Here is a 23367-nt window from a genome sequence, read left to right on the forward strand (position 1 = left end):
ACTTTTTAAGGCTTTAATTTTAGATGCATGAAATCAAGACTTTTTAAAGACGCGCGGACGTCCTGCAAACACTGAGGTTTTTTTTTTTTTTTTACCTCTCAGTTATTGCACCGACTATAAGATTTAGGTCACGTGTGTTGAACTCAAGGCCCGGGGTCCAAATCTGGCCCAGGGGCCAAATCCAGCCCTCTAGATTCTTGACTAAACACCAAGTGTGTTTAAATATTATGTTATCAATCAAATCAATGCAGTTTTTATCCGTTTAATGATAAATTATATCAATCAGTCCCTCCAGTTTCTTGAGAGTTATCATGGAAATTTATACAAAATCAGCAAATTTCTGCACCAATGCATAATTTGGAACTTTTTTACTTGTGCTAATCAGCTGCCTCAGCCTTAATTGATGTCAGATTATTGTCCACGATCTAAACAGCGAGGAATAAAATGTTGCATTTACCGTCATAAATAAGCACAAATATTTCCAAATTACACCACAAACACAAAATCCTGGAGAAACTGAAAAGATGTTTAATAATATTATTTAATTTTAAGAATTGATTGATATTTTAACAGTTTGTGATCAGGTTTTATCAATACATCCTGGCACAACCAGCCCTTTAAGCGCATTCATGATCTTGATTTGGTCTAAAACGAAAATGAGTTTGATTCGCCTGATTTAGGTATAGATGTTTTCTGATTTATAAACATCAAACTGCATCTCATCTCTTGTTGCTCATGGAAATGTCATTTACATGACTAGTTCCTGTTAATGTTGGTCCACTTAGATAGTATATTTACATTTTCAGTTCAAATAAATTTTTATTTTAAAGGATTGAGTCACCTGAGGACTTGCTGAATAAATGTACGATACAGACTGAGCTTTTCTACCAGCTTCAGAGGGAAATTAAAGCGCTGCAATAAAAGATCAATTCATTTTACACATCTTTACCACAGGGGTGTCATTGCATGTGGTCGCCGCCGTAAACCTGCTGTTATTTACATGTGAAGCAAGAGGGGAAGCAGAAGGAGAGCACTGTAATCGGCGAGTCGCTTTGCATGTCCAAACTTCCTTTTACAGGCAACAGAGGAGGCCCTCTGCCGTGTCCAAGGTACTGGATGAGCCTTCCAAACAATCCGGGGCACCATGGAAAGACTCACCAGGAGCTACACCTTGCAGCTCTCAGCATTTCCCAGCAGCAGTGTCTACAGCACAAGTGTCCTGTGTGAAGGAAAGCCCGCTACTCCAAGTGAAACCCCGACCCGCACTGCTTCTGAGGCTGCTGTTGAATCAATACAATGGCTCCAAAGAGGTCCACATTTCAGCGCAGGTCAGACCCGGCTTTGCATATCGCCATGGAGACATGTCAAACACGCTGACGTGAGGAGATATATGTATGATTTTCCAAAGGCCGACTACAATCGCGGCTCGGCTCGCCACACCCAGAGCAAACATATCTCAGCCGTGTTCACGTCATGACCCGACACCAAAACTCATGCACACGCCGCCGTGGCTTCCAAAAACACACAACCAGAACCAGACAACCCAAACCCAGCAGGCTGAACCCGATCCCCATTTCTGGCCCTTGTAACGGCGGTGCGTTCGCTGGACTCTTACTATTGTGCGCAGTCGATGAGCTGGTATTCGTTGGATCTCTCGAAGCATGCCTTCACTCCTTCGTCGTCCCACAGCTTCTTTGCGTGATCGAAGAACTCCTGCAGAAAAAAGAAAGAAAGAGGAAAGTTTTACTCCAGTTTATCGTGCCTGGATAACATTCAAAATCCCTTAACTCTCAGCTGGTGCTCAAAAGACCAAAGAAAAATAATAACACGTGTTTCCAGATGACTTCTAGAAACAAAATAAAGTATATAATCAAAATGTATTTACTGTGCCTCGTTTTACTGCCAGTATAATTACACTTCTACAGCAGTTTTGATTTAAACGAATGTTTAATTTTACTTGTATTTCTTCAACTAATCAATTATTTTAATTTTTTAATAATCTAGTTATATTTCAATTTAGTTCTATTCATTTTATGTAAAAAAAAAGAAGTAATTTTTTACATGAAAAATAACTATTAATTTAAGTTAATTACATTACAAGTTATTTATTTTTTAAATATTTTATTATTTTACACTAGTTGTTTGAATTAAATGTAGATTTTAGTTTATTATGCTGCTGTCTTTAAACTAATTTATCTAATTATATCGGATTCTGCTTTACATCTATTTTGTTTCTTTTTAATTACGTTATTTTTTTTTTTATATTTTATTTTATACTAGTAGTTTGAATTAAATGTAGATGTCAGTTTGTTTTTCTTTTTTGGATTTATTTATAACACCTGCTGATGCATAAATCGTGCATTTTACATTTTCTCTTTCTTACCTTTGTGCACTTTCATAATTTTTTTAATTACATTTATTTACTCCAGTTTTTCAAATTAAATGTAGATTTTAGTTTTGTTCTTCTGCATTTATTTATTTTCTACCCGTTGTTCATATATTGCCTATTTGTTCATTTATTGTATTTTTGTGATCTTCAAGGATTTAAGAAGCTAAATTTTTATTCCTACTTAGTTCTTACTTCTTTTCCAATTCAACTGTTTCCAGCAAATCTTCTAATGGCAAATTTTTTGTGAATTTTTATTTGCTTTTATTCTCCATTCTAACCTTGTCTATCTATATGTCCCAGCAGCACAAATTGTTCCCAAGTCAGTTAATGGCGGTCGCTCAAGTTTTTCCAGGTACATCTTTCACAGGACGCTTTGCACACAGCACAGCGGCCGACGTTTCGCAGCCTGCAGCATTTTAAACTCGATGATTCTTCATAAATAATGTTCAGTCTTGTTCTCGGTGTCATTTTGTTTCGCTCATGCATCATGATCTGTCGTACTTCATCCTCAACCGGCCCAAATGGCGAGAACAGGGTTCACACGTTGTAGAAAATAAGATCATTAAATCAAATTATATGACTGATTTGGCCATTTTTATTCATATTTACCTATAGAATTTTGTTTTACCCTTTCATGAATGAATTATGATCCTTTGTGTCAGGATTTTTTTCCAAATAGTTTTTGATTTTCTTAAGGCATAAAAAAAGGTAGGAACATTTTTTTTTGCAAATTATTTTTTATTTTAGGTGATCCATTGTAATTTTCTCCAGATACAAAGTTGTTATTTGAAAAATCCATCAGCAGTATTGATCTTTAGGGGTTACCTGATGTCACAATATTTTCCTTTACCTGCAAGAGTCGTCTACAGTAGAAGGAAGAACCGGGTCAGTTGGCATGCCTTTTTGTCTGTCGGCCATATTGGATTTAACAAAAATAATTTCTTGCATTTGCAGCAGATGGCCAGTAGTTGATAGTGTATTTTATGATGCATTAGGGTCCACTTCAGTGGTCTGTGTGCATTTATAACATAAAAATCCACAAGAAGCACAAGAAGATGGCTTTTAGACAGCTGTCCACTGTAGTGACCACTACGCATGAAAGGGTTAAATACCAAACTCACACAGAAACTGATGTGTGATGGTTTCAGTTTATTTGTGGGTATGAAAAGAAAAGATGCTGAGGAAGAAAATGACAATGAGTGGCTGTAAAAGTGGTGAACAAACCAGTAAAGGGCTGATTGATCCGCAGTGCCTGCAGGCAGCGGCGCTAATATGCAGCTTTATTGGTCACATCGCAGGGATGCGTTGCCAGTTCTGACCAACATCCATCATCTATACCAGAGGATGGCACATGTTCTGGAGCGGGGGTGTTTGTGGCCCTTGCATGAATTTTGAGTGGCTCCTGACTGCAATTCAAGACAAATGTGACCTTCCAACATCTTTTGTAACTTTTTTTTTTTAATAATGGCAAATTTATATCTTTTTTACAACACAAAGACTTTTTTCTTTAGTTGCCCTTTTTTTATCTCATAAAAACATCCAGAGATTTTTACTCAAAAACAGACAAGCAAGCCGTTTGGTAACAAGGCAAAAAGATACATTTATAGAAGAAAATTATTATTTTTGTTACTGGGAATAAACTAAAATGAAAAATAATGAGACCAATTTATTGTTGTGCAGGTGAAAGAAAAAGAATTTACAATATTTTTGGGTTTTTAATTGGGGGATAAAAACCTAAGTGTTGGCCCCTGAATACGTTCAATTTGGGGATTTTGGCCCTTCATGTCAAAGTTTGAACACCCCTCATATAGAGGGGTGTCCTCACATATCGAACCGGTCATGACAACCTCCTCTAGCTGCCTTCATTTTGTGAAGAAGGACACTACTGACCCATTCATTTAAAGCATGCGTCCATGGATTTTTTTAATTTAAAGAAATCTTTATTCTGGCTGCGAGAGAGTGAGAGAGAGCAAGATTTCAACAGAAAGGCTGAACAAAGTATGTTCCTTTAGTCCAACAAAAATCAACCACCAAACATTGATGGAGCTGGAAAAGCCGCATCTAGTGGGCAACAACCTTTACCCAGAGTTCAATAGGAGAGTGTCAACCTACAACAGACATCTACAGAAAAATAAGCATTAAAAAAGATTAATCTGTAGAAACAAGACGTCAGAGCATCCCTCCTACACCAATGGTATCCAAACTTTGTAAATAAGTCAAAATTGTCGAATCAAAATTTCAAAATCTAAAATCAAGCAAATAAACTAGTCTTTTTTTTTTGTGCAAGAAATGGATCTTATTCATTATAGGTCCAAAACCTAAAAGGTATTTTTCATGTTTGCTGTATTCAAAGAAAAGTGTTCACAAATAAATTTGAGTTTGATCAAACAAATTTGTTTTCAGTTACAACAACAAGATTTGGGTCACTTTTTTTCAAAACTCTTGCTATATTTAGCAAAGTTTAATAAATTAAATAAAAGCTGATTTGGGTGCAGCAAAGTCGGCTTTAAAGTAAAAGTTTCTGGATGAACGTGGTTCTACTTGGTTGGTTATGAAAACACAAATACTTTGTACTTAACATTTACCTTAATTTTACCCTGATAACAAAAAGTCTCCATCTGCATCAACCACCTGTACTGGTTGGGCTAAATTTGCATCATTTTTGAATTGCAGCTGTGGGCCGCACAAAATAAGTCCACGGGCCACTAATGGCCCCTGGTAGGAGTGGCCTGTAATCGTATAACGTTTTATCAAGTCCAGAGGACTCCAAAGCTTCACGCTACATTCACACACATTTATTGTGGAAGATTTATTGATGTCTCGATAAAAAAAATATTTTTACTATTTTCTCCACAAACAGTGGATATGGAAATTATATATAATTAGCAACGATCAGTATATTAAAAAAATGGTCAACTACAGTTACTATGTGTCGTTTAAATCACACTTCTTTAGGCAAGTGGCATCCTAAAGAAGACTATTTCAACCTGGTATGTTTTTTAAGAACAGCATTTGTGCTTGTGGCGCTGAGTGCTGTGTCATGCAGTCGTAGCCGTACCTAAAGAAGAAGTAATCAATAGTTATTTATCGTCATTTCTACCTTTATCACAGTACATAGTTCCCACAAATCTGAACCAGAAATGATCGGCGCCATCTTAGTAGGCAAGTGCAGCACAAAGCATGGCGGACCCATGGCTTCCAGACCAACAATAACAACATATGCAGACACTCTGGACTAAAGTGCAAGAGAAAGATACATGAACAAAATGGCTGCCGTCGTGATCGGCCCGCATGAGATGGAGAAGGAAAACATGTCAGACGTTGTGGACAAGCTGCCTCCGATCTCATACTAAGACAGTTAGCTAGTGAACAGGAAGAGTGCGTAAACCTGGGATGCATACAATCAGTGTTTCAATGAATTTGTAAAGGATGTACAGGAATAACAAGCTTCTGGTGAGCGGCAGAGTGAGTACATGTAGCAACAAACATGTAGGCTACATATCTATCTTAGCTAGCAGGCTAAAGCTATTAGTTAAGCTAATTTTACTAGTTCGGCAGTAAGTACTACCGCATATATCACTGATGTTTATCTTAGTATTACACAGAGATAGGCAGAGTACATAAAAACTGTAATCAAGTAATATGTTTTATGTACTTACACTGATTATAAGTAGTTGTGCGTTGCCACCAAACGCATTTTGAGCATCAGGCGCGTCTGGTTTACATTCAAAGCCAATGGTTATGTGTGTCGAGGGCCGTGGAGGCACGTTTTGAGCGTCTAGCGCAGCGAGATTTGAAACATTTCAAGCGCTTGTAGCGTTCAATGGAGAGCGACGACTAGAGCTGACGCGTTTGACGAGCCCTTGACGCGCCTCCACATACACTTTGAACATAAATCAGACGCACGAAACGCTAGGTGTAGAGCAAAATGTCAAGTGTCTACATTCAAGGTGCACACGCTACGAACTTGAAGTGTGGGACGCGTTTTTGACGCGCGCAACGCTTGTGGTGTGAACGCACCATTAGATGGGAACGAGGCGAGGGCTAGTTTTAAGCTTGGGGTTTGTTTATTGTTGTCATAGCAACTGTCTGCCAAGATGGCTGTCAGTTACAAAGCTCAAGGAAGTGTGACATCACATGAGAGCTACTATAAGTATAGTAGTACAAAATAATCGTAATAAAATTCAAAGTCCATTTTGTCCACCCCTGGTTCAGATGGAAGAAAGCCTGGAGATTCAAACGTCTCTGATGCTTAATGTCGTTTAAAACGTACATATAGTAACCTATTCTTTACATTAAGAAGGCATCTGTCAGAATGATGCCTTCTGCAACTCACTTCCTGTTCCTGGACAAAGAGGAGCATTATGGGGGAAGCGGAGGGGGGGTCTCATCCCATCCATGACTCTAAGACATTTCCCAGGACTCTCTGTTTGCCCTGTGCAGAGACCATTGGGCGCTCAGCCTTTACCGGCTCCTGTGAACATGTCTTTTAGACTGGATGGGCTCCTCCTCTAGCCTGGCACCGCCACATGACTCTCTGCACTCAGCACTGGCTCGACGCTCCTGCAGGGGGGTGGGGGGAGTAGTAGCCGCGAACCAGAGAGAGGAGAGGAGAGGAGAGGAGCAGCTTGATAAATGATCACATGCTCCGGGAGATCTCCTCTCGGCGGATCCGGTGATTAAGTTCAACGTGGAGAAACTCCACTGATCTCGTACAGTGTCGCACAATAAGCTCAAGTAACCCTCGCTCTCAGGGTGTGAAGAGTGTGAGGCTGAGTTTTCTGCACTCAATCAATCTTCAAACCACGTCTGCTAATATTAGCTAAACTTGAGATTAGGATTTTTTTTCTTGCAGGGGCTCAAAGTCCTGGGATGTTTTGGGCTTGATGGAGGGAGGATGAGGAGGGTGGGGGTGTACAATCCTTAGGGCTCTTTTCCAGAGAGGCGTGTGACACTGGGCTTTTCAATAAATGCAGTGTGTGCTGCAGTGCCCTACAGAGGAACTGATAACACAGAAAGAGACCAGGAGGGAATTTGCTGCTTTAACCCAAGTTTTTTTGTTGTTTCTTTAACTCTTTCACATCTTCCCAATCTGCCTCCATTCCACGGGAACAGACTCTCTGCTCAGACCGAGTTTAATCAAGTACAGTCCATGATGTAATGTCAACTGAATCATATAGGTCAGGGCTGAGACGGGACAAAATGGCCTACATCTCATTTGACTTATCAAAACAGTCGGAACAGGAACTTCTCTTTCAGGGGAAATCGAGCATTCCTTCGCCTTACTTTCTGCATTCAGCAAAAGTCAACAACTTTTTTTCTTAAAAAAACGACATAAGCTCACCACCGTTCACTGGACTTAAAAAGCAGAGGTGCATAAATACAACCAAGCACTACAAAAACACAAAATCTTACCAAATATCTTTGTACACTTGAAATAACACAAAACTTCCTCAATATTGATTTAAAAAGTACTAGTCCTATTGGCAGATTATTTCACTTATAAGATGGGAAAGTGTCTTATTATACGTGAAATTATCTGGCAATTAATATTAAGAAACTACTGACTTAAAACAAGCTTTCATTTCTAGCTTAAAAGTTATTTGTAATTTTGATTTGTCTTATTTCAAGTTTACTAAGATATTTGCACTAGAATCTAGACCACAAACACCTGGCAAGATTTTGTGTTTTTACAGTGAAGTTAAGTACAAGTTAAGGCAAAACTCAAATGACTTAAATGGTTCATAATACACCAATGAAAAGCCGTTTTGACTCGTATTTTATGAAATTAAAATTATGAATGCACTGTACTAGTTATAGAAAATAATAAGAAATAATGCTAAAACCAAGTTAACGTGAAGAGTAATTCATCAGATTATTCTAAAAATGTGAGACAGGTGGGTGTAAAAAATAAGTTCACGTTCTTTGTACGCATAAATATACTTTACTGCTGTTCTTCTTTTGTTTAGTTTGCTTTTATTTTTAATTTATTTTGTTTACTCTTTCATTATACTTCGTTCAATAAAGCAAACCAAACCAAATAGAAGCCAGGGATATAATATTTTTGCCCTTATAGTAACAGCATAATTAGTCAGGCTACCTGTAAACCAACAGTTGGTTTAGCTTGGCTAATATAATTTCAAAACAGTATTGTCTTTATAGAGAAGATGTGGGACACTCCTTTAGTTTGCATACCATAACTATCAACGTGTTCTATGAACAGAAATATGTCCAAACATCCAAATTGGTTTTTCTTGCAAGTCAGGAAGAAGCTTAGCAGCATTCTTTTAGAATATACAACTAAAGAAAATCCAGCACTTTTCTGTAATCTCAGTAAACAGACTTTAAAATGGTGACAAATTTTATTAAAGCCTTGGTATACACACCCACAAATACAGGAACCTTATTTATTATTGCTTAAATTTACTTCCCCCAGACAGACAGTCACATGCTGCCAGCAACTGGGTCGCAGTTTTCGAAACACCTTGCCAAAGAAATATTGTGGATTTGTAATATCACGAGATTTCGTGGAACAAGATTTTGTAGTAGCCTAGTTGAACCGTAGATCTGTGTCAGATCATGATCAACGTATGCAAAGAGACCTGGATTTCCTGGGCTTCTTACAAGGAGACCCAGGACTGAAAAAGGGTTTTTATCTTTTAACATGAGGTTTTAAGTACATGCCAAGTGCTCAACAAGAGGGAACAAACTTCCTGGACACAAAAATAACGATGCTCACCAACAATCCAACAATCTTGACCCAACTTTTAGGAAGAAAATATACTATGTGGCTAATTTGTAATGTGGAACCATTTTCGGTTATAGAGCCACACCCGTTTTAAACAGAAACATTAGTGCCAGTCAACAAGTGTGAAAGAGGCAAACAACACAGTGCAAATCAGAGGCCAAGGCTCATTTGAATTTGCTCCAGTTCATTTGAAAGACACTGTCGAGTGGCTAATGTTGCTACAGCAGAGGCATTTGTTTCCATTTGCATAGACGACCGTTTGCATCCGTGCTTTCTGTTTCGTGTTATGCTAAAGACAGAGGAGACGGAAAAACTTAAGGTCCTCCGTCAGCACCAAACCTTTATCTCCAACACTTCAAAGCTGTGAGATAAACGCAGCGTTTTCTTCTGATCGCTCTGCGATTAAACAAGCAAAAGCTCAAAAAAGAATTAAATGATATATTGGGTTATTTTAAAAGCCAACATCCAGAATAAAAAAAAAAACAACTACTTTTAGGAGTATGAACCGGAGTTATCCGACATGGGACAGTTTGTACCCGCTATGACAACTCATGACTAGAGCAGAATATAGGGAGGTTACGGAAAATGTTTCTGGTATTAAGGAAGTCCAAGATTTTAAAAGTAACAACTGCTAAAGTTCAACGCCATGGGCGGTGCGTCTTGAGTTTGACTCCTGACTTCATGACCTTTGCTGCACGGCTTCCCCCTTTCCTGCCTGAAACACTAAATAAATGGCCACTAGAAAATATAACAAAACAATTATATCGTTTAAGTTGTTTAAAGTTTAAAGAGAAGACAAGTTGCATCAGAATACCCAAACGTAAAAAAGTAATTATTTAAAACGACTAAAATGTTGCATCATATTAGGAATGAAACGATGAATCTTATTAACGAATCGATTATTAGAATAATTGTCAACTAATTTAGTAATCGATTAATTAACTGGAGCATACAAACTCAAAAACGGCATATTGATGAAGGAGCAACACTCAGAGTAGAAATAAAGCCAAAATTTAACAAATATATTTACATTTGCATTTAGGATTTTAAAAAAGCTTATTCACCTGGTTCACGTAAAAAACCTCCTATTAAGCACCTTTTGCAATACAATTATTAATCAGTAATCCAAAATATAATTACTACTCAAATTGAGTAGTAAATTCTGCACATTATGGTTTTCAGAGTCCAGATTGTTTCCACTCAAACAGTGTTGGACTGCATCAGTGCAGTACAACACTGCACTGATGCAGTGTTGGACTGTAAGTATTGTTACATTTCTGTTGTTGTTGCTCCAGCAGATTCATCCTCTGCTACAAACAATCAAACGTTCGCTAAACGAACACAGAGTAGCAAAGTGCTCCCATCCCCCACCTGTTGCTGCGCACTGCCTGTCCCTCCTACACTTTACACCTGCTTCCAATAAAAACAAAGATGGCGGTTTGGTAAACTAAAGGAGAACCACCTCTGCTTTTACTGGGGTTAAAACTGGGGCTGGTTTACTAATGGAAAATTTAACTGTGATCGTTTGAAACAATTATTCATTGAGTTTGGAGAAATTATGCATTTAATGCTTTGAAAGAATGATAAGGTATCTTGAAGCTTGAACATTTCTTACAATAAAGAAATAATTACATATAATAATTACAATACATGCAAATGTATTCCAAACTGGAAGTCAACAAGATCTTAAATAAATCAAATATATATATATATATATATATATATATATATATATATATATATATATATATATAATATGAAAATGTAAATGAACAATTTTCACATCTAATAACAAAAAGCACCAAGATATTTTGAGGCACCAATTTTCCAGATATTCCATTTAATCTCCCTTTGGGATTAATAAAGTTTTTTGAATTTGAATATTTTATTGAAAGATCACATATATGTGTGCTTAGGTTCATGTAGATGCATTTGTAGCTGTCAAATTTCTCCACATTTAAATTCAAAGTATCAAATTGAGTAGTAAATTCTGCACATTATGGTTTTCAGAGTCCAGATTGTTTCCACTCAAACAAACTGGCTCGACCTTTCTGTTCAGCTAAATGCTAAATGCTCTTGCAGTTTTAGTCAATTCTGTCGCATTTTGCACCAATAAGGTGTGAATTTATCTCCGAGAGGGCGACGTTTTGCTGATCCTTATATCTTCTACATGTGGGCTCAACGTGCGCCAGCCGGGATTTACCACAAAGTAAGGTCATACTTGCAAATTAGAATATATAAAAATAAAAGTTTTTTGCAGATTAGTTTGTTCTTTGGATTGGATGGTACAATAAATACCTTCAGAGCCATTTCTAAAACTAGAATTGGCGAGCTACAAAGGGGGATGTGAAATAAGTAACCAAGTAAACAACCTAACTAATGTCAGACAAACTGAAGTTGTAAAAATAACACAAACGGAAGCAAACAAATAGTGGGTCCTAAATAATGGTTATGAACTGGCAGCAGACCTGCTCATAAAACCAATCACGTTTGCTTCAAACACAAAGATCCAATTCAACTTTAACCACAAATGTTCCTCAAAATATTTTTTTTGCTACTTTTTTCACCTTTTGCAATAAAAAAGTAAAAAAATAAAACAAAAATATTTTGAAAATGTGAATAGTGTAATGCATTTTTGGAAAACAACTAACTAGTTGGATGGGTGGTAGGAGTGGGCGGAATGGCTTAAAAATACAATCTTCTTTTCAAACTAAATTAAATTTACAATATCTTTTTTAGTCTTAAAAAATAAAAATTACTGAAAATATCTTAAAAAACAAAAAATTATTTCTTCTGGGTCGACCTGAATTCAAAGTTGGAAAAAAGAGAAGCTGTGATGGACGTTTGTAAAACAAGATGGCAGCTGTTGGGTCTCCAAAGTGGGGCATTGGAAAAAGAAATCCAGATTTTCCAAAAATTAAATACTCAAAAACAGAAAATTCAATTAAATGACCAAATCGATTTACCACCAAGCTATAATGGATCCAGTTGGGTGATCCTGCCATCCGCTATGGCACAAATTCATACTTCAAGCTATTCTCCTTTAAACACGAAGGAAATGTAAAAAATATCAAATCTTAAGACAATGAATATTTGATTAGAATAAGATAAAACTGATTACACTAACAATGCTCAACCATTTCAATCCATTTACACACATTAGACATAGAAATTCACAAAACTGTAACTCCGTTGCATATTTACAAAGTACCATTTCATTCAAAATACCTCTACTTTATATATGAAAGCAAATTATTCTGCATAACCACTGAGAGAAGTGAACAATGGTTAAGTAGTTTTTGGAATTTTTTAGGTAATATAACTTCCTTTGCTCATCATTTCCATTGATAATGGTCCTCATCAAACCCTAATCAAACCAAAACAACTACAAGCAAACTATGAGTACTTGCAGATAAAGTACTTCAAAATAATTTGTTGTCAAAGTTGGTACAAAACATCCCATAGATGAATACAAACTGAATGTACAGAGACTTCCTGAAAACTTCAGGAATACAGCAACCAAAACCACAAAACTAAAAAATGACCAAAGGTGGAAAATCATCAGCAAAGCTCCAAACAACTAGACTCACATGTTTAATTAAATTTCTCAAACTACATAAAACCTTCACAAGCTGCAGTTCCTCCAACAGATAAAGTGAATCCTTTCTATATTTATCATAAAAGTACATTTAGTTCTAACTACTTGGTTGTTTGGCAAAAAGGCACATTTCATTTCAGTGACACCCAAGTTATTGTCTTCTTCTTCTCTTTCTTATCACAAAACATGACATCACCCATGCAGTATTTTCCCACCGAAACGCGCTTCCACGTTTCAAAACGGCGCCACCCGATGAAAGCCCGGCTCTCCGATTGGCCGGGCCGGGACACCGGATCTCATGCCTGGTGGCGCTGAGCGACAATGTGGTGGCGACACTGACGGCACAAGTGAAGCCCGAGACTGATGACAAGCTCAGGCGCTCCGAACAGAGCCATGTTGTTCGCTTTCGGGATGGGAACCCAACGCCGCCTCTCCCTGTGGCCCCGGGGCCCCTCACACAACCCAACACCCAGCTGGTTTTTAAGATGCAACGTTAAATACAGCTGCTCGAAGGGAAAACATTGCGGTTAACGTGTGAGGAAGGCACGCGGAAACAATATCACTTAAAATAAAAAGTACTGCTGGACATGGAGTGAGCAGCACAGCAACAGGTGGGGGAGGGAGAGCACAGCGCTTACTATATGCAATATACATCTTGTTTCCAGGTGGGTCCAAAATATCGATAATAGATACTAAGTCGGTATAAGTATCTGATCAATATTAGGGCTGGACGATATGGCTGAAAAACTTATCACAATATAAGCATATCATATACAATTATAATTATTGATTTGTTTTATGTTTTAAAATAGTGCCAAACTGGTGGTGTGACCATTCCTGTTTTACCCACAGTTCTCACTGCACCCCGTTGTTTTTTTTTTTTAAGCAGTTATGAGGCTTGGGGGCAAAATCTGAAACTGCTGCTGTGCCAGTTACTCAGGAGGCTGTTGCTAGGTGACCAGAGAGTGAGTGAGTTGTTGCTAGGTGACCAGAGAGTGAGCGAGTTGTTGCTAGGTAACCAAAGACTGAGCGAGTTGTTGCTAGGTAACCAAAGACTGAGCGAGTCAGTTGATTCCACCAATCTTGCTCACCTGGCCGAGAGAGGTTGAGCGGCTAAACTTTTTGACAAACTCCTTGATCTCCCAGAATGCAGTGGGGCTCTGAATCAGAGTTCAGCGAATATTCGATTATTGAATATTGAATATTCTAGGAGACGTATTATCTATCACAATATATTTTGTTGCTGATTTATTGAACAGCCCTAATCGATACGAGCATAAGATCGATACTTCAGTTTCAGATCTCGTCTTGAATTTTTATTTTATTTTTTTATTATAGCTTCTCAACTCAATCATAAAAATAGTTTTTGCTTTGATTTGCTCTCAAATTACAATATTTCATACTTTGCTTAAGAAAACAATGCACATAAATTTGTTTTGTTTTTATATTTCTACTGCCTCTCATGTGTTATCAAATAATTTTTTAGTCATCTATATATATATTTTTTATATTTTAATAAAATATTTCAACGGAAAACCCACAAAAAAAAAAAGTTCGTAAGTTAGATGGTATATCATACTGAAATAATAAGTATCAGTATCAGTACTGGCAACAATGTCCCTGTAAATGCTTGGTATTGGACTGACACCAAAATATGTAGTATGGCACACTTCTATAGCAAATCCAGAACAGCAAAAAATAAAATACAATTAAATTAAATTAGATGAACAAAAATTAGAGATGCAGTGATTACAATTTTCCAGACTGGTACCAATTTTCTTTTTTCTTTCGAAACACATTTCTGATTTTTCTTCTTTAAAGACTGTAAAGCATAAATATGTTCCACAACAGAGATAATAGTTTCAAATACATCAGGAAATAATTTAATTACAAAATAATCTCCATTTTTGAATGTTGCTAACTTTCATCAGATTTTTTTAAAGTATAGCAAAAAAATAAATAAATATTTGCCCCTTTCCGGATTTTTTATTGTAATTGTAGCCCTTATTAAATCAAGAAATACCTGTGAGGAAACACATTTTTCTATTTCAGTAGCCTCACTCAGGCCCAATTACTCTCAGGCCTGCATGTAGAGTCGAGAAATCACTCAAAAAAATCCATCTGACAAAACGAAGTAGGCTGAAGGATCTAAAAATCATCAATAATAATACATATAAGATCAGTCTTTGACATCTATCAGTCTGGAAACAGTCATGAAGCCACGGAGATGCACAGAGCAGTAAGAAAGCTTCTCAGGTGCAGCCTACTAATCTATCAAATTTACTCCAAAAGCGAGACGACGCCTCATTCAGAAGGTCACAAAAGAACTCACAACAACATCTGACGCACTAAAGGACCAACATGCATCAGTTCAGGTCAGAGTTCATGATTCAACGACATGGAGGCCGGGCAAAAATGGCATCAGTGAGAGAGTTTCAAGGCTAAAACTAAAAACGAAGGGAAAATAACGGTCCGTCACACTTACAGAGAAAAACATAACAATATTCTGCAAATGGCGCAGATAAAAGAAAACCATTAGAAATGTATGCCTCCTGTTAAGTCCAACATAAAAATATCTAGTATGAAGTTCTGCAGCTGTTTCAGAACCTGGAAGACTTGAAATCCATGAATTAAGCTGTCTATGAGAAAACCCTTAAGGAAAACGTCCAACTGTCAAGTTTCAGAGGAGCTTAAACAAAAAAAAAAGTGGAGCGGCCTAGTCCAAGTCTATTCAAGGCAATTCAAACTAAAACCTTCCCAATATGACTGCGTCAAAACAAAAACCTCACTAGCAGTTTCAGCAAATGTTGTCATAAAAGTTAGGGGACAAAAACTTTTTCACAGATTGTTTGAATAACTTTATTTCCCAGTGAAATTTGTTTTTTGCATTTGTTCAGTTCATCCGCTCTGATATGCAAAAGAACAAATAGAAGGGTGCAGATACTTTTTCACAGAAACGTCCACACTTATCCTGTTTTTACTGGTGATGCACCAATCACAGGTTACCCATCTTTAAAAAGTCCGACCTGCCGATTTTGATTTTGACTGATGCCAATTTTGGTTTTGTCTGAAATGTCGTTAAACGTAGCAGAAAAGTTGCTGAGTTTTCAACAGGGAGTATTAACTATTAACAGACATGACCTGGTGGGCCGGTCCGTCAGTCAAATCTCTGTCACAGGAGAGCAGAAGAGGACAGTGGCTGATTTTTAGACCTTTGCTGAGGTAAATAAGATCAGTGGATAAGATCGACTTCACTTGTAGGTATCGGCCGATCACCGATCTCCCAAAATTAAGGAAATCAACGCCAACAAATCAGCCGGCTGATCAATCGATGCATCCTAATTTTTACCAACCAGAACTGAGCCAATTCAAATCTCTGATCTCTGTAACTAATAAAAATTTATTTTATTTCTAAAATATAACTGATTTGTAGCAATATAATTAGGAAAAAATATAATAAATTCCTTGTGAATTTTGCCAAAGGTTGGAAAATAATTCATTTTCCCTTAAACTTCTCTTTAAATTTTCTTAGAATAAACATTTTGACAATGACTTTATTTAATTTAGTTTTTTATTCTACTCATTGAGCAAGTGAAAGCAAACAGCCACAATGCAAAAACACAAAAATCTCAAGTATTTTTTGGTTTATTTTCTAGTGGAAATACCTTTTCAGTAAGATATAGGAGCTTGTTTTAAGCAAATCATTTCCTAATATTGATGAAAAAGTTCTAGTTCCATCAGCAGATTATTTTACTCGTAATATGGGGAAAATTTATTCTTATAAGTGAAATTATCTGCCAATGGATCAGGTAGGTTTTCCATCAATATTAAGTAAATATTTACTTATCAGGGGAGTCCAAACGTTTTGCATGAAGTTTTCAGGGGACAACGTTTTCTTTTTTTACCCCCCAATTAACAACCCAAAATATTGTAAATTACTTCTCTTTCACCTGCACATCAGTTAATAAACATGTAATATTTAACGTTTGCAGTCATTTTGGGCTCAACACGAAGGCTATGAAATATTTTTAGTTTATTCCCAGTAACAACAAATAAGAATCTTCTACAAACTTTCCTCTTTTTTTTTGCCAAAAAACAAAACTCGCTATGTGTTTTTATGAGATAAAAAAGGGTAACTAAAGAAAAATTATTTGTGTTGTACTTCACATTTTCAGTTTAAGAAGCCTTAATTTAAAAATTACAAAAGGTGTAGGAAGGTCATGTTTGTGCCAGTCTTGAGTTGGGCCAGAAATGGACATCCCTACAATACACTATATTTTGCTTAAATGTTACTTATAAGTCATTTTTTTGTCGTATTTAAAGTGTACTAGATATTTTCACTGCTATCCAGAACTATCTTGGTGAGATTTTGTGTTGGTGAGCTACAGAGCCGGCTCTCCAAAGCGCAGACCAACGGGCAAACTACAGATTAACCGTTCACACTTCCGTTCAGTTACAGTAAAAATCTATCTATAGCTCTTTATCAATTCGTCACTCCTGCTCTGTGGCTGCGCGGCCAGTGTCAAACAAGGAACACTTTCAGGATTATGTAAAACATTATCTACATTTCCAACACATGACCTTGTGCTATTGAATGGCTGATCACACACACAGAAGAATCCCGTGTGCTCCCGACTCCTGCATTCAAATCCACACGGTTAACAGGGAACCGAGCCGCCCGGCAGGCTCCCGTTCTCATCCGCTTCAAGGTAAACGGCTTCTTTAGAAAGTTGTGAAGGGAGGAAGGAAGCAGCAAATTTCCAGCTAAAAGCGCCCTGAGTTTTATCTCCCGCATCGCCGCTGTCCGACGTACCTCGCCGCTGAAACACCAAACCCATTATATCACATGCCATCTAACGCCCACGTAAGCACGCGCTGGGGGGGGGAAAGATTAAAAACACACGCATACTCAGCACACAAGCAAAAACACATCCACAGGAAGTTTTAAAAAGAGAAGGCACTTACCTGTGGATAGTCAAAGTCTGAGAGTGGTGCTATGCTTTTGATGTATTCGATCCTAAACTGGTTCTCTGGGTTGGCTATTGGGACTGGGGGTATTAAAGTGCTCATCGCAGACACTATAGTCTATAAACCAGAAATGGGAGACAAAAAAAAACAGAAAAGGCACTAAGTAGGATGAATACAGGAGGAGGAGGAGGGGGGGGATGCTAAAAAGCCGGTATAATAATCAGTAAAATGGGATGCAACAACAAACACTCAGAGGGAAACTCACCACTATGGCATCCTTCACGTTTTTCCGAATGTCCTGTATTTTCTGTTTCTTTTCTCTGCATGGAGACAAAACACACTGATAAGGAAGTGAAGACCAAAAATATGAAATAAAAAAATAAAAACACACAGAGCGATCCTACACCGTTTTTATAAGGCTTCAGACGGTCACAGACTGAAACTCCTTTTATCACTTTGATTTAAATGTAAATGCTAAATGTAGCTAAGAAATGTATCAAGATGGTTTTAGGAGGGAGGGAGGGAGGGAGGGAGGGAGGGAGGGAGGAAGGAAGGGAGGAAGGAAGGAAGGAAGGAAGGAAGGAAGGAAGGAAGGAAGGAAGGAAGGAAGGAAGGAAGGAAGGAAGGAAGGAAGGAAGGAAGGAAGGAAGGAAAAACCAGATACAAGGAATAAAGAAAGTTAGACAATTAAGAAAAGAAAGATGACAGAAAGTAAGGAAGGAAGAAAGGAGGTACAGAAGGACACCAGAAAGGATTAAATTAAGGAAAGACACAAGGAAGGAAAAATACGAGAGGAAAGATAAAAATTACAGTTTGGAAGCAAAGACACACGGAAGAAAGATAAGCAGGAAGGACACATATCAGGATGGAAGGTTTATGGGCCGAACACTAAAACCAGGAAACGGTTTTCAGTCTTTTTATTCTGCGCTTCATTCGCTCAATGCGTTTAGATTTTGGACATCGACCCACAAGTTGGTCCACAGACCTTCTGGTTGCCTTCAAAATCACGGTAAAAATGGCCAACAATGTTCCTCCTTTAGCCCAAAACTACACGGGTCAGGCATGTGCTGCAGGACTCTACAAGCAGCTTAAAAACATAAAAAACTGCGACAAGATGATCGTTATTATATGTTCTAACAAAGGAAAGACAAATAATCATACAATCCATGATCAGAAATGTCTATCTGAGTGTCTGTTTTTGGTTAAAAATACTTTATGCACAAACACAAACCATTTATTAAAGTTTAGCTAAAAAGTTTACTTCCTTGTACGTCTCGGAGTAAAATTTACATGTATATTACATGATTGGGGCTTATACCGGAAGTAGCTTCACTTCCAAGACCTGTTGAATCAATGGATCATTATCCATTCCTACCAGAATGACCAGCCTGAATAATCGCTGGTGCATCCTGCGAATCGGGCGGCCATGTTTCACTTTTCCACCATTTTATTATAAAATTTACTCTTCCCAGATTTTAAAGTCTAAAAGTACAAATACTTTTTGGTGGGTTGCAATGAGCTCTGTGGAGGTCATTTATGGTGAAAATGCCATTTGGATCCATGTTGAATATTTAGCATCTGTTCTATCTATTCAAAAGTGATTCTTATATTTAGGAAGAATCTCTTTTCACAGGTTTTCCATAAAACAGCAAAAGTAATCCTGTCCTGACAATAGAGTGCACCCCTGATCCCGGTACGCTCACACTATACAAAACAGAGTCGACATAAATCACAAAACACTTTTCATTTCCGCATGTTTACAACCAAATTATGATTTTTATTTTGTTTTCTTTTCTTTTCTAAGCTGCTATCTTGCTGTTTCTTTAACTACTCAAACACATGAAAGCAGCTTCTTTCTTTCATCTCCTGGACATCAAAATCAATCCAACAAACCAGCTGGGGTGACCCCTCAGTGTATTTTTGGCATGTTGCTCTTAAAATACTCCTCTAATAAGAGTAGGCAACCCCTTTAAGAAGCTGATTTTTCTATGATTTCTTGTATGTAGAAGGGCTGAAACGATTAATCGGATTAATTGTGATTAATAGAATTAATTATCAACTAATTTAGAAATCGATTAATCGTTATACAGACGAGAAACAAAGGAAATTTTGTGTATGACCAACACAGTCAGAGTAATGATTAAGCCAATATTTTGCATGTAAGGTAAGAAAAAACAACTTTGTCTGTAAACCAAAAGTCTTCAATTGGCAATCTTAGCTCCGCCTGGTTCAAATCCTCTAAAGGAAAGCTATGTTATTGCTATATTATTTGTTTATTTTCATATTCTAATGTTTTCCTAACATTGTATAAAGAAGGCTTAAGTGGTCAAATGAAAAATCTGCAGAATGTGTCCATTTTCTTGCCCGGTTAATCGTCAGAAGAATTACTAAAACAATCGTTAGCTACAGCAGTAGCATTTAAACATTTGGCATATTAAAGTTTTATCCATCCTGTAGCTGACATTATCATGCATTATTTACAGAAACAAACATTACAGGAGAGATTGTATCGTTACAAATACGTAAAATAAGGAAATAGCTACATTTGTAAGCAGACTTGCAAGTACTTGTAGCTCTACACTTTTAGCTGTCCCTGTGAAAAACAATCTGTTTTAAAGGGCTTCAAAAATGCTAACGTTCTTATTCATGCACACAAATCAGAATACCCTGCTTCTATTTTGAAAATCTGGCATTTATTTTTAGGCTAACCACTGCCGCTAAGCTACGTTAGCACCACTGTGTGTGCACCAGTGTCAGCTCATGCTGGAAAAAGAAACTGATACGATATGTAGAGGCTTTAACGATACACTCACTTCTAAGTAAGGGGAATTACATTAATAGCACTGCAGTTTGAACTGTTTGTTGTCATTTAAAGATTTCACACTTTGCTAGGCTATAAAATATTCAGTCTGTTGGAGGTACTCTTAGTTACCACAATCTCATTTTGTAAGATTGCATTGTCTTTCTAAACGTTAGTACGCCATGTTGCATTTTATTAAGCTGCAATAACGTTTGGTACCAACAGCCATTAAAAATCCTACTCAGTTTATTTTATAATATACAGTTGGAGCAATTGAGCTGATCAAGCCCTGAACAACAATCAGTAATCAGTTGTTCACATCTTCTTTCACCTTAACATACGAGCTAAATGAGGTAAAGTTTAACAGATTACAGGTAAGATTTTGAACTAAAAGTCTTGAGTAAATTGAACACAGGGACAACATTTCTTGTTGCAGTATCACTTAATTTAACTATAACCTGCAAGTGCAAATATAATTAAGCCCAGATAGGCATAAATCTGCAATAAAAAGGTACTCTTAGTATTGCATTTAAATTGTTTATATTGTAAAATCCTGCCTCCTCTTGAAAAAACACATTTTAATTCCTACATTCATTCCTGCAGTTAAAATACTCTGAAGTCTTGCAGGTCTGAGCTGAGATCAATCGAGACAGAGAGGGGAAAGAGGTGAAATGGGATTCATGCTAAGAGGTTAAAGGTCTTCAAGAAGAAAAACCAGACCTAAAATTTTATTCTAACATAGTTTAAAGTATTATGTGATTAAAGCACAAGCTATGATTTAACTTATAAGCAGGTAAAACTCAGTGATAGTGGCATTATTTTTGCAGTTAAATCTCAATAGAAAGATTTATCCTGAGGAGGGACAGCCTATTAAATAATACTTCCTAGCATTTAGACAGTTTTGCTTATTATCATAAGCAACGATTCAATTATGATCTAAAAAGAATAGTAATTAGGATATTATTATTACTGGATTTGAATGTCAATAACAGATACTGACTTGCTTTGGCATATACATGTAATTAATTTACAAATAACGAGGATTTTCTTATAGATAAACATTTCTGACATGTTGTAAGCCTCTTTAAAACAGGCATTAGTTCAAATTAATTCAGATAATAAGGAAAAACAGGGTTCAGTCTTCGAGATTACAAATGTTTAAGCAGCAAAATAGACCAAAAACCATTTTACTGGTTACATTTATGCCAGAAAACCTCCTCTAGAAAGTGAAATTATTTGATCATTATCAGAAACAATGCTGAGATAATTTACCCCATCATTACAATTTTTTAATCTTGGTTAAACCTCGCAGCCTGTCTTTAATTTCCATACACATGCAGAGGATTTTCTTGCAGTTAAAAGACTGACATGTTGCAGGCCTGTTTAAAACAGACCAAGATCAATGCCATGCAAGGCCTTGCAGCAAAACAAATCATCAATAGGCCTATGTCGATCACAACCTTTCTTTCCCCCATGCATGAAACAGGAAACAGTTTTTTTTTGTTGTTGTTTTTTTTCACTGACAGGCTTCGTGATACACTCAGATCCCCCACATTTATAGCTGTACCTTTTTTAAAAAGAGAGCAGAAATAGTGGGGGGAAGAGGCAGATATTAGCAGGTTTGCATGGTGGTTACAGGGCCCCAACAGGCGCTGCAGTGGCAGCAGGCTGTGTGCTGGCCTCGGCGGCGTTATTCATTAGCAGAGTAGCCATAAACGAAAGCATTAAATGTTATTTTCTGTGCAGTTTTTTAATGCGCAGCACTCACTCAGCGTTGAAGCCGTTGACGTGTAGAATCCTCATCTGCTTCACAATGGTGCTTTTTCCGGACTCTCCCGCACCTTCGACAGAAAAAAAATATAAATATATATATAAAAACACAAATTTAGCACCAAGCGACTACATCCTGCCCACATATTAGGGAGTAAATATGCTCAACCGTGGGGGTAAATTGTTATTATTATTAATTGTACGGCTGTGGAGCTTCCATCAATATCCACCCCCATGACATATTATTGCTGCTGTCAAAGAAATACGGCTACGTGTTCGGTAAACGAAACGGATTAGTCCACATTTTAAACACCAGCCACCGCGTTTAAACGAGCCTTACCGAGCAGTAAGAGCCTGTGTGTTGCTTTATACGCCTGTCTCTCCTTCTGTAGCTGCTTTTCTATCTTTTTATTAGCTTCTCGTTGTGCCTTTTCGTCGATGCGTTGGTCTTCAGTCTTGCTGTTGCCCAAACAACCCATCTTCCGTCACCCTCAACCCTTCCTTGTGGAGCCGTTAAAAATAATATCGTTGTAAAGAGAAGAAAAAATGGCAGCCGAGGAGGATGGGGTTTTAAAAAATAATAATAGTCACACCAACAACGAGTGTGCTGTGAAAATAATAATAATAATAAATCTCTGCGAGGCTTCTCTCCGTCCGTCCGTCCGTCGGAGGGAGGAATATGTTCCCCCGTTACAATTCCGCTTCAGCCGCAGCAGACCGTCATCCGCGCCGACGAAGAACAACCGCTCGATTCACCGAGGAAATATTTAAAATATATACATAAATAAGAACAGAAAGAAAAAAAAGAGAGAGAGGGAGAGAGACAGAGAGAGAGAGGGGGGGGATTTCAATTTCTGGGAATCCGGTCAACTGTTCCTATCACGTCTCCAGCCCCTCTCCTCTCTCAGTGGTTTTTTTTCTGTCTGAATTTCTACCAGTGTTTCTGTCTCTTTAACTCAGCACTGCCTCTCTCTGTGGCACCAGGAAGTAGCCGCGGACCGTGGAGGCAAGAAAACAAACCTCCGTTAAACTGTAACGTTAACGACCAGCCCGGCGACAGCATTTTATAACTGGGTGAAGTTGGAACAGACGAG

The 23367-nt window shown here is 37.5% G+C and overlaps 1 protein-coding gene across 2 annotated transcripts in view; it reads right to left on the minus strand.

Moving 5' to 3' along the window:
- The window catches only part of LOC103479907 (guanine nucleotide binding protein (G protein), alpha activating activity polypeptide, olfactory type), a 79963-nt gene that overhangs the window by 32780 nt on the left and 23816 nt on the right, over positions 1-23367 (minus strand). Inside the window, exons 1-5 of one of the 2 annotated variants that reach the window (XM_008434607.3) lie at positions 22614-23316; positions 22272-22344; positions 17969-18023; positions 17701-17820; positions 1616-1713 (exon numbers count right to left, since the gene is read on the minus strand). In XM_008434607.3, the coding sequence (XP_008432829.1) occupies positions 1616-1713; positions 17701-17820; positions 17969-18023; positions 22272-22344; positions 22614-22752 (485 nt within the window). In that variant the 5' untranslated portion in view covers positions 22753-23316. Of the gene's footprint in view, positions 1-1615; positions 1714-17700; positions 17821-17968; positions 18024-22271; positions 22345-22613; positions 23317-23367 lie in introns of those variants that run through there. The other variant, XM_008434606.3, reaches the window with a different exon arrangement.

This window comes from Poecilia reticulata, chromosome 17 (genome assembly GCF_904066995.2).
Source record: "Poecilia reticulata chromosome 17, P_reticulata-male-v2, whole genome shotgun sequence".
Classification (NCBI taxonomy): Eukaryota; Metazoa; Chordata; class Actinopteri; order Cyprinodontiformes; family Poeciliidae; genus Poecilia; species Poecilia reticulata.